The 16233-nt window shown below is 41.4% G+C and overlaps 1 protein-coding gene across 2 annotated transcripts; it reads left to right on the top strand.

The window, feature by feature from the left end:
- Positions 1–213: 213 nt before the first annotated feature.
- Positions 214–15845, top strand: LOC134537426 (ankyrin-3-like). 2 transcript variants are annotated; one of them, XM_063377839.1, is made up of 6 exons: positions 214–451; positions 903–995; positions 2171–2866; positions 4019–4345; positions 6832–7086; positions 9640–15845. In XM_063377839.1, the coding sequence occupies exons 2-6, from the start codon at positions 917–919 to the stop codon at positions 10224–10226; spliced, it is 1944 nt and encodes a 647-aa protein (XP_063233909.1). In that variant the 5' UTR covers positions 214–451; positions 903–916; the 3' UTR covers positions 10227–15845. The 2 variants fall into 2 exon arrangements, with proteins under 2 accessions (XP_063233909.1, XP_063233908.1); XM_063377838.1 differs by lacking the exon at positions 214–451 and adding an exon at positions 612–764.
- The last annotated feature ends 388 nt before the right edge of the window (positions 15846–16233 follow it).

Below are 16233 nucleotides of genomic sequence, written 5' to 3'. Positions count from 1 at the left end.
GATGAAATTATAATTAACATTTACTAATTAAAGAAAATATAATACAGTTCGGGGCCTACATTCGGTGGATTTATATCCACCTGACAGCGGACGAACACATCCACACTCGATAGCCGCATGAGTGGCTATCGATTTATCAGCCGCGGTGCCTTTCCACACAGTTGCGTCTTCGACTCTAGGCACGGGCTAGGGTTGCTTTCCGCCAGCGGGGTGTAGTGATGGCAGGGTGGGGGACCGGGCGTTTCTGCCACAGGATGTATGATGTCAATCTGTAGATAAAAGTCCTTTGAACACGAAAGTTCTAACAATGGAGAACTGAAAATAACATGAATTATCGTGTACGTTCTTCACCGTCCATCTTACTTAAAAAATGTATTGTCAGTTTACACAAAAATGTACATTATTTCACGGTTCCATTGGCAGACGCTCTCCGATAGCCCAACACGTGATGGTAAGTACGGACAGGGCTAGAACCCAACTGGCCAAAAGTTTGAAAATTTTATGCTCTATAATAAAACATATTTTGTGTTAAATACTAGTATCCTTCATCCATTTTCAATCTCAAGATATACAATGAATAAAATCTTAAATGTTGTTGGGATTGTACTACTAATTTCTTGGATGTGCGTATAATCTATGTCGGTATGGTGTTTCTGCTTCATTTGTGTTAAAACACAATATATAATGAAAATACCCGTAGTTTGTGCATAAGTTTATTACTATATGATTTTAATATGTACTATGTATCATTTAACAAAATATTGGTAAGATGTACAATTTATTTGCCGTTTTGTGACAGGGGCAATGTCTTTAACCTCAATTCAATGTTGTTTTTTTTGTCATTGGATATTTATAAAGTTCATCCAGTTCAGCAATTTTGTATTTCCTTCATGTGTTTACAGAATAAGAACTAAATATGGAAAGTCTGGAGGAGAAGCTGTACGATGCTGTCGTGAAAGGAAACACGCAAAATGTGTCGTGTTTGTTGGCAGAAGGTATGGCCATCCTTCACATTGTTTTAAGGCCGGTTTTATTATTACGCCGAAACGTAAAAAACATAATCGCAAGATATTTACTTCTCAAACAGACAACCCGTTAAAAACCAAATAAAACATTTGATAAGAGCTTATTAATTATTTTCTGTTCATTAATTTTGTGTTATAATATTTGTAATCAATAAATATACGAATTTATTTTTAATCATCTTGAGTGTATTTTTATGTAGATTTTTGTGATTGGCAACACTGACTATGGAGTCAGTGGAAGTTTGATAGACTAGTCATTTAGAAAAAAAAATTTGTATAAAATTATTTTTCAAATATCTCTTTGAAAACTTATTTATACAAAACCAGATCTATTGAGTGCAATTCATTAATCTAAACTAACCATCATGTGTGTCAAAGCCTTGATTGGCAACACACTATTGTAAAACATGCTTAGCTCTGTTTTAAAATAAGACATTACCTAATCAAAGTTACTCAGATTTGTAATGACCATCCCTGAAACCTGAAGTCTGCCCACAATCATAGCCAAAGCCATATGAAAACTCTGCACTATAATAATTGAAACTAACAAAACTTAATATTTTGATTATTGTCCATCCAGATTAGAACACTCAATTAGAACTTCCAGAAACTCACCTTTCTCTTTCATTAAATATATATTTTCTTGTGGTTGCAAGGTCTGTTCCCCTTCATCAGTTTTCCAGAAATGAAACTTATCCTCATTCTCTGTGATGATAGGAACACATTTCAACCACAACTATAAACAGTATGTACATGGACTTGTTTGTTCTTACGGCAACCTGCACTTCCTTTTTGACCTGCGCGCACTTGTGTGAAATGAGGAAATGTCTATAGGATTCGTGTTTATAATCTGTGTATTTATGTGCCTGCGAAAGTGCACGTAACAGATTTTGCTGAGAGATCTGGGCCACACTAAGGAGTTACGACCAAGTAGCTAACAGAAGTTGGTGGAGGGTAGACAATCACGCTGAAACAGACTATAGCAGCTTTAGTTACATCATATTAGCAACAAAACAGATACCACAAATTAAATTCCTCATCATATTAAAAGTAACCTGGCATATGTGATTAAAATTATAAGCAAAATGCTAGGTATGTAAATGTGGAAATATGTGGTCTTTGTTAACGCTCTAGCAATGTTGCAGGTGCTGACATAAACGCAGTGTGCAGCTGTGGGAGGACAGCTTTGGGTACCGCCGCTCAGATGGGCAACGTGTCCATCCTCAAAACCCTCTTGAGCTCCAACAGCGTGACAAAGTCTCTGAGCGACGAAAGCATCTGCGGCGGTGCCACCGGTCACCACCGACACAGGAGCAAGAAGAGGAAAGACTTCCCCCAGGGACCCGGCCGGACGCAGGCCTGTGCCGCTCGGGAGGTCTGTAGAGCGGGCGACCTCGATTCTCCCGGGAGTACCTGCAAAGTTCTGGGCGCCAGCTCGAGTCCCCCCGGTGCCGACGCTTCGCCGAAACGGAACCTGGGTTACTTCGTGGTCATTTACAACGACGGAGGTGCGAACGGCGCCGTGTCTCCTTGTTCGGACCCGAACCGGAACAGGGTCGTCGAGAGCGGGGCGCCGGCGTTCAACGACGTCCGGACGCCCGACGGCATGGAGAGGCTGGAGTGGGACGAGGAGCTGAGGGAGCCCCGGGGCGCGGCCGCGGAGGAGGACCCCTGGACGTCGCACTACCGCTGGTACGCAGACATCCTGGACAAGACGGGGTCGCTGCTGCAGCTGCCGCAGCTGTGCGACGTGAACCAGGCGGACGGCTACGGGCGATGCGCGTTGCACTATGCAGCGGAGCAGGGACACCTCGAGGCCCTGCGCCTGCTGTGGGCGGCAGGTGAGGCCACTTTGCTCTGCAGACAGCCGAGTGCCCTAAATTAAAGTTTCGGAGAGTTTTGGTAGTATGGTAGTTTCACTTTTCTTGTCATTAAATTGTTTCAAGGGCTATTTATAACATTTTAACTCGGTACCTCTCTTGCATTTGGTGTTCTGCCACAAATATTTTCAACAGATATTCACTTAGTTTAATGTGTGTAAAAATGTGTGCAAGTCTTTTTGATTATTATCAGTTGTGGGCTTTTTACACCCAAGATAATACATGTATAATATGAATATCTTTTGAAGATATTTTGTGGCAGGACAACAAATGTACGGGGGGTATTGAGTTAAAATTTTATAAATATGCCCTAACAGAAATGAGTGGTAAAAATAAAAAAAATTCAACGTGGTGTGTGAGTCAGGGTGTTGGAGTCTTGAAGTGATTGGCCTGCCAAGCTTGCAGGGGGCTGTGCACCTCTCGGACGCCAACCGTGCTCGTGACTGTGAGTGTGCCAGGGTGTTGCATTGCACCCAAGACTCCCACCACAAGAGCAAGACACATTAGTGGATTCATAAAGGCTCAGCTTTTTGGTGGATGCACTGTTTTCTTGTTTGAGGTGGCTTAGGTTTACAAATTTCTATGATAATTAATTACTATTAATCAGGTAATTTTAAATGTAGGGATGTGGTGACAGTTGTTGAATACTGAACTGTGATTTGAGAGGATGCCGGTTCGAATCGTGGTCTGAACGTCCCGATATTGGTTTTCGACTGACTCCTGAAATCAGGCAAATGCTAGAAAGTGCTCCTTACTATGGACCGTGATTTTTTTTTTCTTTCCCCAGAATCCCAGATCTAAGTCCATTGTGTGTTACTGTCTAGTGACCTAGTTAAGCTGTACATACTTTTATTTAATTATAAATGGAGCGCCGAAATGCAATGTTAGATGTGTATGATCAAATTATTTATAGCTTTTTTTATTTTGGCATGTTTAATCCTTTCATTAAAGTTTTAGACACAAAACATATTGAGTGTCGTATTTTTATCGGTGTATTAGTTGCCATACTTAGAGTCATTGCTAGAATTTCAAACAGAAGTTCGGCTCTGCTGCCATTTGGAATATGTGTCGAAGTGTAAGCAAGTGCGCAATGGGTCGGCCCGGTCCCGCCAGGCTGCCGGCTGGACCAGGGGGACACAGACAACCTCACGGCGCTGCACCTGGCCGCGTCCCGGGACCACCACGGCGTGGTGACCCTGCTGCTGAGCGCGGGCGTGGACGTCAACTGCAAGACGAGCGACAAGACGTCGGCCCTGCACATCGCTGCGACGCGCGGCTTCGCCGGCACGGCGCGCGTGCTGCTGGACCGGGGCGCCAGCATCGACTCGCTCGACTCGTCGGACCGCACGCCGCTCATGCTGGCCGTGCTGCGCTGCCACCACGACGTCGTGGCGCTGCTCATCCAGGACGGCGCCAAAGTGAACATCGAGGAGATACACGGTACTCGGTCGTGCAACAGGCGGCCTCCAGACAGAATACAGTCGATGGGCTTTGTAGTTCGGCACGTTCTGTGATACAGCACCAGTCTATTCATTCATGCTCAGATTTTCTTCAGGCGGATTCTATTTGTTAACCTCAGCGGCCAGGCAGTGGCGGCCCTGGACTGTTTACTTTTATGAAGGGCCCCTCTCCTCCTTCCCCCTTGGAAACATTTGAAAAAATAACTCTTTCAAACAAGATATTGAGCCAACCTGAAACTTAATTTTTCGACAATGGTTTTGCCTAGTTACCTTAAGAAATGTTGATATTCTTTCTTGATATATTATCCTTAGGTCAGTTTTATAAATGTTCACAATTAATTCCGTTGTTCGCGCAATTATATGTGACAGTGAAATATTTTAAAATTTTTCTGGTACGAAATCATGTATTTGAATTTTTACTGACCGGCACTTGAATTTTATGTGCTAATATTCATTTACTGATTAATGTCTACATTTTAAAAAGAAAACTAGACAAACAAGCAATATAAAAATCAAAAGATTTGGCATGGGGCTCCCTAGCGACAGGGCCCTAAGCGCTGATTAATACTTCTATATATCGACATTCGATAGTTGGACAAAATTGTTTATCCGGCATCGCTGTGCTCCTGAACGTGGGACGTGTTGGACTACACTTAGAGCTTATTTTCCTGTCTTACTTTTTAATGCTTGGGTGTTGAAACACAGTCACTTAATGATTAGCAGTTTAAAAAGAATTTTTTTTTTTGCAAAGGTGGTTTTCTAAAAAAAATTTAGGTAGGGGTGAAAACATTTTATTTTTAGGGACAAGATTATATGTTGAGTTGAGATAAAACCAAAATAACACCGAAAGCATGTCAAAAAAACAGCAAAAAACTAAATTCAAGTTAATATAAAGCACTGAAATGTAAGTTTTATCATGAAATTAAGTAGCATTTAACCAAAAATTAATTTGAATGGTAAAGAAGTAATCTTTTAATGTTTGAACTTTAAGGAATGATTACTGAGACAAAAAATTGTACCAAAGTGCATGGATCAGAAAAAATTAATTTAAGTTTTTAAATTGTGAATCCCTTATTTTGAATCACTTATAAACCACAAATGCTTGCTAATTTATTTTTATTGTTCTAAAAATATCTTTTCGGACTAATTTATTACAAATTATTTTATCATAATAACGCAGCATATAAATTTTACCACTAATTTGGTGGAGTAAGTATTACAAAACAGCTTATATTAAAATTAAAACAATAACACCAAACTACTCTGATTTATACACAAGGTTGAAATAAAAATAAAACCATAAAATCTTGTCTCTATTTATTATGTAGCCAGCACATTTGATGAAGACAATTTAAGTAGTGAGTGTACTAATAGCCTTTTTGCCAAGAAAACGGGACTGTCTCCTTTGAGCAGGTGGTAGAACGTTTTGACGTTACACTGTGTGATTGAAGAAGTACCGCGTTATTTTTTTCTTAATGTGTGTTAGGGAGATGATGCAACAGCAATGTTCCAAAGAGGGTCCTGTGTAGATTATCGTTACTAACATGTCATGCTTTTGTGAGGAAGGTTGTGGGTTTGATTCCCGAAACCCCGACTTGAAGAGCCCGTTGTCATAATTGTCCATGCAAACCTGCGTGACATTCCGTCTAGAGGTGGGTTGTTACAGCAATTTTTGGTATCAGTTCCTACCAATTACTGATACAGTAATATACTGGTTACAAGTAGCTGATACTTCTGTATCAGCTACAGCAGTAGCGGTCCCAGGAAGCAACAAGGTATCAGCATTCTCGTTACAGGTTACACATCCTCCGTGCCATCATCACCAGCGTAAAAAGGTATCAGTTTTCTCTTTCCACGTTCTTCATAAAAAGGTATCAGTTTTCTCATTTTACATTCTTCGTAGTCGAAAAAAGGTATCTGTGTTCTCTTTCCACGCCTTTCGTAATCTTAGTCTTCAGTCTTCGCAAGAAGCACGCACTGCGCATTGAGCGTACTTTGATATGGGACAAAAACAAAACGACTCGTAACAATTTCGCTCTGCGCCTCTCCTTCAACGCCTTCCCCTGTGCTTCCACTCCTACATTCTTTCCCTTCTTTATCCCTTATTCGTCGTGCCGCTCCCTCCACTTTCACAAGCTCCGCCCAAGTGACCGTAATCTGCAATCGGGTTCTGCGCACATTGGCCGGGGTGTTGTTCCAGGTGAATTCTGAACTGACACTGAAGTACTTGATACTTGAATAGTGTACTCGTATGCAGTACTTGATACAGGCGTGTATAAGTTACAAAGTAGCGGATTGATACTCTGCAACCCACCTCTACGCATATACATTTGCCTTAGCACAGTCTGCACTGAGGAGCTCGTTGTGAGCGGGCATTGAGGTACTGGGTTCGTCACGAGACTGCGACCCAGAGCCGTCGAGGAAGCGGCACAGCCGTCACGAAGGCTGTTGCGGGGGTGTGCGCAGGCTACACGCCGCTGTGCGAGGCGGTGTGGCACAAGGACATGGCGACGTGCCGCATGCTGCTGGACGCCGGGGCCAAGGTGACGCAGTCCCACCACCTGCTGCACTACGCCGTGCTGCACCGCCACTACGACATGGCGCGGCTGCTGCTGCGCGCGGGCTGCATCGCCAACCTGCGCGACGACAGCGGCAACACGCCCCTCATCCTCGCCGCCAGCGTGCTGCACTGCCCGCTCGTCGAGCTGCTGCTGCAGCACGGTTAGCGTCGCCTCGCCCTGTCGGGTCCCGGGCAGGTCATCAGAGTCTCCGAAATCACACAAACTGTAGATGAGGTCATATGAGTAGCCAGGGGCGCAACAACTAAATTTCCAAAGGGGGGGCAATATACCTTATTATAAAGAATCATCGATCCCCCCTTTTGAAGCAGGGGGTCCAGGGGTCCTCCCCCGGGAAAATTTGTATTTCAAGGTGGAAAATGGTGCTATTTAAGCAGTTTTATTATCTAAAAATTGATTACACAGCACTTTCTTTGCCCCTTTTTGCCCCCACTTCAAGGTTTCAGAGGGGGGGGGGGGGGGGGGGGCAAAATACCCTTCCCCCCCCCCCCCCCTGTTGTTGCGCCACTGTGAGTAGCTAAAGTGTTGAAAAAGGTCACAAATGTGATCAGAGTCCTGAAAAAGTAAATCATCATCAGTTTACACCCGCCCCTTGAAGTAACACTCTTAATTCGTTTCAGGTAAAATCATAGCACTAATCAAAATGGCGCTAATCAAATACGTACGTGTTTTCCATAAGAGAGTATGTTAATCAAAATAATTTATTTTCCAATCAGGTAAGTTTGTATGCTGACTTACCATTTTAATCAAGACACTACTCCCGTTAAAATTATTTTACAGCACAAATGTATGTCTAAATACATTTAAAGTACATTTAAATAAATGTTAAAATTATAACGTTAATAATATAAAATATATATTTCAGTTCTAATAAGAAGTTTAAAAAGCATAAACTTAAGTTTTCTATTATTAGAAAGATTATTTAACCTGTTTACTAGTTAACATATTTCCAACACTGTTAGCTAAATGTGTGTCTGCAATAATTTGTCACTAGCACTATTTAGTAGGCACGAGGTAAATCAGCCCTGAAAACTTTTGGCTTTTCTCTCCAGAGGAGCTCCTGCTTACATGCGGAATGGCGTAAAATAAGCTTTGGCTGAACACTGAACACATGAGGACAATAAAGGAAACGAATAGCTATTAAGGAAAGAACAATTATTGTTTGTTTATTCGTCACATTATTAATTCATCTATTGCAATTGTGAGTGCACAATGGCAATAGAAATTCATGTAAAAGAAAACAGCGTTACCTTCATTTAGTCCTCCATTAAGGGCCAAGTTGGCTGAGATTCAGATCACTGTTTCCCACCAAGCGATCTGAGTTTGATTCCCAGCGTGCCCAAAACCCGATTTTTCGCAAGTGGGAAGATGTGGACATAGCAGTAAAGCAGTATGTTTACTTGGCTACCGCGGATTACCTCTCCCCTTCTTTTCATCAACGTTTTCTTATCATCTTATCACGCCTTGCCATCCCTTATAATAACTTATGACTCTGACGTTGATTAGATGTTAGCCATATTTAATAAATTGATTTATTTTTTCTTGTAGTCCTCTATTTTATTGTACACTTGTTGGTGCTCGCTTCACTATTTGCCTCTCGGTTTCTGTAAGATATCTTGCTATGTTCATATTTGATAGCCATCATTAGTGGGTACTACTACTCCATTCTCCTTCTCAACTGAAACATGACCGTGAGTGGTGCAGAGCTCTGTGATGTGTAATGAGGTTGCGTGTTGCACGGGCTGTTCCCAGGAGCATCTTTGATGTGTAATGAGGTTGTGTGTTGCACGGGCTGTTCCCAGGAGCATCTGTGATGTGTAATGAGGTTGTGTGTTGCACGGGCTGTTCCCAGGAGCGTCTGTGATGTGTAATGAGGTTGTGTGTTGCACGGGCTGTTCCCAGGAGCATCTGTGATGTGTAATGAGGTTGTGTGTTGCACGGGCTGTTCCCAGGAGCGTCTGTGATGTTTAATGAGGTTGTGTGTTGCACGGGCTGTTCCCAGGAGCGTCTTTGATGTGTAATGAGGTTGTGTGTTGCACGGGCTGTTCCCAGGAGCGTCTGTGATGTGTAATGAGGTTGTGTGTTGCACGGGCTGTTCCCAGGAGCGTCTGTGATGTGTAATGAGGTTGTGTGTTGCACGGGCATTTCCCAGGAGCGTCTGTGATGTGTAATGAGGTTGTGTGTTGCACGTCTGTTCCCAGGAGCGTCTGTGATGTGTAATGAGGTTGTGTGTTGCACGGGCTGTTCCCAGGAGCGTCTGTGATGTGTAATGAGGTTGTGTGTTGCACGGGCTGTTCCCAGGAGCGTCTGTGATGTGTAATGAGGTTGTGTGTTGCACGTCTGTTCCCAGGAGCGTCTGTGATGTGTAATGAGGTTGTGTGTTGCACGGGCTGTTCCCAGGAGCATCTGTGATGTGTGATGAGGTTGTGTGTTGACCGTGAGTGGTGCAGAGCTCTGTGATGTGTAATGAGGTTGTGTGTTGCACGGGCTGTTCCCAGGAGCGTCTGTGATGTGTAATGAGGTTGTGTGTTGCACGTCTGTTCCCAGGAGCGTCTGTGATGTGTAATGAGGTTGTGTGTTGCACGGGCTGTTCCCAGGAGCATCTGTGATGTGTGATGAGGTTGTGTGTTGACCGTGAGTGGTGCAGAGCTATGTGATGTGTGATGAGGTTGCGCGTCGCACGGGCTGTTCCCAGGAGCGTCCGTGAACTACCCGAACGCCCTGACGGGCAGCACGGCGCTGCACAAGGCGGTTGAGTACGCCTTCGAGTCGAACTTCTCCGCGTTCGAGTCGCTGTTCGCGCTGCTGAAGAGCCGTGGGGCGGGGCTGAACGTGCGGACGTGCACGGGCGGCGACACGCCTCTGTTCCGCGCGGTGCTGATGAAGCGCTACCGGGCGGCGGCGCTGCTCATCCGCCACGGCACCGACGTCAACCTGTACGACGCGGGCGTGTGCGTGGTGGACATCCTGTTCCTGGCGCGCAAGCGCAGGCACGCGGCGCTGGCGCGCATGCTGGTGTACGCGGGCTTCGACCTGCAGCGCTTCACCCCCGACCTGCCCCCGCCGCGCGATGCGCCCCCCGACGGCCTCACCGCCTGGCTGCTGCACATGAAGCACAGCCCGCTGCGGCTGGTGGACCTGTGCCGCCTGGTGCTGCGCCGCGCGGCGGGCGAGCACGTCTACGAGCGGGTGCGCGCGCTGCACCTGCCGGCGTCCCTCAAGACCTTCCTGCTGCTGGAGGACATGGACGTGGACGACGACGTGTGCCTGGCTCCTGGCTAGCGCTCGCCTGCCCACCAGTCCAGTCGTAATCTAGTCATCACGAGCAGATGTCTCGCGAATACTGGGAATATCTGCAAGTACATAATTTTTGGGTTGTTGATTACTCACATCAGTACTCTAGTATTTTTTAAAATTTTTATTAACTGATATTTATTGTGTCGGTAAATATTTTTTACAAGTTCTTGCCCGGTAGCCAGGCGTGGCACAGTTCGTGTCCTTCAGTGCACGAGTATCATCGGGAACTCCCGAGCACGCTGGACTCTTGAGACATGCAATACCGTTATGTCCTACTGGGATGCTGGCTTGGCAAACATTTCCTCCCTTGACTTACTGAACCAAAAGAAAATCCACCACAGTTGGTGGGAAAAAGTTATTTTAGGCCATGGTTACACGGCACTTAGAACTATATGTACTTCGTTGCAATGTGTGTAACTCGGTTTATTGGTTGCATGCATTCTGAAAATTTTCTGATCTGGGTTGCTTTCCATTCATACTGAACAGGTTTTGCAAGTACATGCGTCAGAACGATATATCATCTATGCTTGCTTATGATTGGCTGGTGTGACATCAACAAACCATAACTAAACCAAGGGTCTCCCAGACTGGGAAAATCTGGAAAACGGGAAACTCGTGGAATTGAAAAAAAGAACTTTAAAACCTGTAAAAAAAACAAGGAAATTGCCTAATATGATTTACCAAACTTGATTAGTATAATACTGTGCAGTGTGTTATATAATTCTTTTTAATTGACAATATTACATACCTTTGACGCAAACACTGCCAGACATGTGTCCGGAACGTTAGTCTCCGTCAGCTCTGAAGCACCGGCTGATTTCGGCTGAATTACAAATATGGTGGCCATAACCCATGTGAATCATGTTCAGTGTGTCTTTAGTCTAGTTTTTGCAGCGTATCAGTAGCTCTGAATGTATTAAATAGATAAAAGAAATCAAATAGTATGTGGCTGAATGCATTTCAATTTTTTTTTATTTATGTAAGAAATCATAATGGTAAAATAATTTTATGCTAAGTACTGTAATGTGAAATATTTTTTTCAGTTATGGCATGATTTGCAGTTAGTCAAGTACATACTTGGAAATAACTCCTCAGTAAATGTGATTATTTTTTAAAACATTATTTTGTATTAAGATTACATACTGGTTTTTTTAAGATTGTCATTCCAATGATTAGTCGCATTGGTTTTAGATTCTTGCTTGATGTAGTGAGCGAGTGTTAACGTTCTTTTATGTATAGTGTGCTTGGACACCATCACATCTTTAATCTGCTGCAAACCATGTTAATGTCTAGATGTACATGCATGTATGTTTCAAGGTGTTCACTACAGTAATTCAATGAATGTCAACACAAAAGGTAGACCAAGTGTACAAGTGTTATTTAATTTCAGTTATCATTAGTAATTTATGTGCATTGGTATGTTTTGATTACACACGCTCAGTTTTAAGTTGGCATGAATACCAAATTGGTCCGCAACCGAGGCAATGTATAATTTTCATAGAAGTATTCACACTCAGCTACATGAAATACAATGATGAAGTGTTAACATGGTGTTTAAAATTATTGTATTGTTCTATCGTTACTTGTTAAACTTTAAAAAAATTTTAGCCAAGCAATGTTGGTATGCAGGGTGGAAGATGTAGCTTGTTTGCACTTTGTTACGTACTGCGTTACGTATTTCTCTGCTTGTAGTTACAACAACAAATCTATAGAGAATTCATTGCATTGCAGCTGATGATTGTAATCACAACTTTGTCTTTCTTGTGTACCTTAAAATAACCTTTTTCAATGGTTGTGCACAATTTTTGTTGAAAAGTTTTTATGAATGAACTTCATTTAGCTGTAGGTAATCATTTATCTGAAGGATAGTCCTAGACAAATTTTACTCAAATATTGTAATGAATAGTTACTAAATTTTACATATTGGGTAATGTTTGCTTTAAAAAAAAGGGCTTCTTAATTGATGCCAAAAAAAAAAAAGACAGCATGGATTCTACATTATGGAATTATATTATAAAAAATGTGCACCTATTAAATTCAATAGTCAATATGTATGTTTGAAATGTATAGTTTAGAGATGATATTGTATTTGCAAATAGTTGTGAAAAACTATTTATTAATTAAATTACTAAAAGACCTCACAACTATAAAATATGTTAAGAAGTTGTTCTTTATTTCAACGAATTTCTTCCGGAGGACCATAAATATATTAAAAGTCTGATTTAGTGAATACAAATATGACAACGAAACGATAGCCAAATACAAAACAAACGACCCTACTGTATGCGGCCCGCCATCTTGCCGAACTGTTTATACGACACGCAAAAGGGGCACAAGTAACACTTCACACAACAAGGACATAAGTCACAAAGTCCGAACAGAAGTATTGAAGGTTAATATATTATTTAATTTATATTTTTCTTTTTGAAACTATTGTTAGTTGTTACTTCGCAAGTTCCTTCTGTGGTGTTATACTGATTGGAGGCAGTGAGTGTCCTAATATACCCCTCTGGACACCTATCGCTCATAAATAAAATTACGTCCAACTACTTACGTATTCAGAAAAAATATAAACAGTCCGTATTCTCGTAAACTTAATCCACAAAACAAATTCCGTAAAATGGAAATTGAAACATGTAGAATGGTTTTATTATTATTATAAAAACAAAAGGATACACTGCTGTGTGCAGGAAGCATAGTATCTTAAATTAATATTCTTCTAATATGTTTTGTTTAAGTGTGTGATTTAAAATTAATTCATAATATAATCATACTTGTTTATAAAAAGCATTTTCTTTTTACCAAAGAAGTCCTTAATTTCATAATGATTTTGGTGAACTTGCACAAATTTTTTGTGTATGTCGTAGCATGTACTGAAAGCTGGAAATCATGTGGTGTATACAGTTTTCGATTAGGTAACTGTTCACATGCAGCTCTCGACTTCAAACTCTTTTATTTTATTTTAGTAAAAATTAGGTTTTCCCAAAACCTTGAAAAGCTAATGATTCTGTCCCGTCTAGTTTATAACATTCCTACCATTCACTCGTTGCTTTTGTTGGTCATTCCTGGTTTCTTGTGCCGCGGGCAGTTGTTCATCCAGTCCAGACAAGCAAATAACTTTTTAAAAAAAATTGGTTGTCTGTAAAGTCGGTTTACAGACGATTGTATAATGTGACAATGTCATAACAAAACATTGATGAAATGATTGCATACTTTTATGAATAAAATGGAATCATTTTTATTGAATTATCACTATTTTGTATGGATACAAAGAAGGAGTGAAATGAAATCTACAATTTAATTGATAAATTTACTTTTATTTGCACTCATTAATTCAAATATGTTTAATACTTTAACGAACAAATTATTTTAACTATAACTTTTGTACATGTTTGCTATTTAACTTCTTCCAATCTGTGTTGTTCTGTTAAGGATAGGACGATGATAGGAAAAGTAGGAAACCAATGGGAGTGTTTCAAGTTTAATGTGCCTCGAAAAAGTCAAATCGATGGTTGTTTCAATCGAGTGGAAGAGAGATATATGCGGCACAAGCGTACGAGCGTAACGGGACACAGCATAACGGGACAATGTGCAATACGGGACACTTTTTCGTGCGTGCAGCCGGCGTTCATCGATTAGACGTTGTCACGTCAAAAATTTAGTGGCTCTCCCAATCAGGATTCCTGGTGGAGTCACGCAAATTTTTGGGAAACGTGGTGGCCATTGCCATTGGCTGATGGGTTTTCGGAGTACACTCGTTCCTCCCACCTATACATTTCATCAGTGCTCTGTTCTGATCTTATCACTCCTTTTCCATCTCTTATATACTGCCATTATGAGAGGACTTTAAGTAATAATTAATTTTTTTTACAAGGTGCTGAAAAATCAATTTTTTTTTTTTTAGCTGGGTTTTATGCGTTTAGGTATTTATTACACAGTGTGGTTTGGCTGAATTTAATTTTATTTAAGTAATTACTCAGCATTATTTTGATTTTTTTTTAGTCTTTACGATGTGTATACTCTTGTCTATAGTTTTTATGTTTTTTTTTAATACTCCCTTGCAACAATTTGTGGTTTACTGAGGTCATGCAGATTATTGGGTTCATGATAACGGTTTGATGTACCTATGTCTAGCACTTCATTCCTATTTTAAAATGTTAGTTTGGTTATGTATGTACTAAAAATTTTCATGGCAAACTTACAAATATTATAATTCAAACTTTGCAATAGAATATTTCATGTAGGTCTACGTGACACAATATATGCATTTTATGAAAATGGTGATTTGAAGTTAAGCACCATCAAATTGTGTGATTCTGTGTCAAGTTGAGTTTTGAATAAAGTTGAATGAAAAAAAAAATTACTGTGCACTACAGATGTTACAAATGAAGTGATAATGCATGAAATAGTTTGATGTGAAAATTTAAATGCACAACAAATTTTGGTACATTATCTTTTATAAAACATTACACTTGAATGTATGTACATGTTGTTTGAGTCCCATGTAATGATAGTAAACAGCAAATCATTTGTTACAGTTGAAATATTTTATATTTGTTAAAATTATGGGTGAACTCGGGAATAGCTCTACTGCCTAAGTGAAGGTTGGGCCACGCGACAAGGTACTGCACATAACTGGTCTGTGTGCCCGAACAAAACAGATGCGCAACCCCGCCACTGGGGTCAAGTTGTACCAACTTTGTAAGCACTAAAACCTGTGCTACAAAAGCTCAATCTTCTGGTTTCATGCAGACACAGAAGCTTCCGGACGTTCATGAGGACATGTTGGTGCCAGAGAAACCATCACACAATATGAAAACAAGGGAAATATTTTTATTGGTGTTGGGATATGTCTGTTCCCTCCGTCCTACTCACCGCTGGTGGATACATTGGGAGGCATTGGCAGGTCCAGAAGGGGAGGGGGAGACATAACGGCATGGCCTCCCTTGTACCCTGAATAATTTTCAGATCTTCTCCTAATTCCGTATCCTTACTGAAGTATCATTTTACTGTGGTGATATAGATGATACCTACAATGTTTTTGAAACACAAATGAACTGTAATAAATATTTAAATTCTAAATGCACTAAAATTGTATTAGAAAATTTAATTTGGCCCTCCTCTGACCATCATTCTGTATCTGCGATTTGTAGGGGTTTGTGGCTTTGTTTGATGGAGTTTTACACTGTACTGTTATGCGTGCAGAGGCTTAAAGGCGACGAGTTCTCCGATGTTATAATTGGCTTCCCGAGCCACTTGGTCCCCAACTCCTGGTGTTCATAAGTTGGGCCATACCAAGTGCCATGACCCTCATCACATGAATGTGATGCGTTAAGGGGAGACCACATTTTTCAGAATTCAACCTTTTTCATGATGAAATAGGGTTCATAGTGTAATACAATTACTAAATAGGTAACTTTTTTTCCCCCTTTTATATTCCCCCCTCCACCCACCTTGAAAATTAAGAAGAAAAAAAATGGGGGGGGGGGGGGCTGCTTGCCCCTATCCGCCTCCCACTCCTAGCCTTTCCGGAATGTACCCTATGTACCAGCTCTCGTAAAATTAATAATTAATTAACTCGGTTTTCTTAACAGCTAACTAGGCAATATGCGGCCACAGCTGATGCAACATCCACCCGTTTTAGGCCAAAGTGTTGGAGTGGCGATTGTTACTTTGGTTCTGCACTGCACCGCGATTAAAAAAAAAAATTGAGGATTAAAAAAAATATTTAATTAAGTCACAGTGTGATTGGGTGACATTTTTAAGTTTCTGTGCATTGTGGAAGCAGCAGTGACGTGATAGTGAAATGTGTCGGGGAAATCTGTCACCGTTTACGTGCCACTGTAGAACGGGCCTTACTGTACCGTGAGCCACCCTTAATCTAAAAATCGCACATTGGCGCCCCTCCGTCGTTTCAGCAAAGTGACGGGATCGCAATCTTGTATTAAAACTGCACGTAGCGAATAATGGGGACTTGGTAGTTCCTTGTATC

This window comes from Bacillus rossius, chromosome 12, assembly GCF_032445375.1.
Source record: "Bacillus rossius redtenbacheri isolate Brsri chromosome 12, Brsri_v3, whole genome shotgun sequence".
In the NCBI taxonomy this organism is placed as follows: domain Eukaryota; kingdom Metazoa; phylum Arthropoda; class Insecta; order Phasmatodea; family Bacillidae; genus Bacillus; species Bacillus rossius.
Note: the sequence above shows the minus strand (reverse complement) of the source record. Positions and strands in the feature narration are given on the sequence as shown.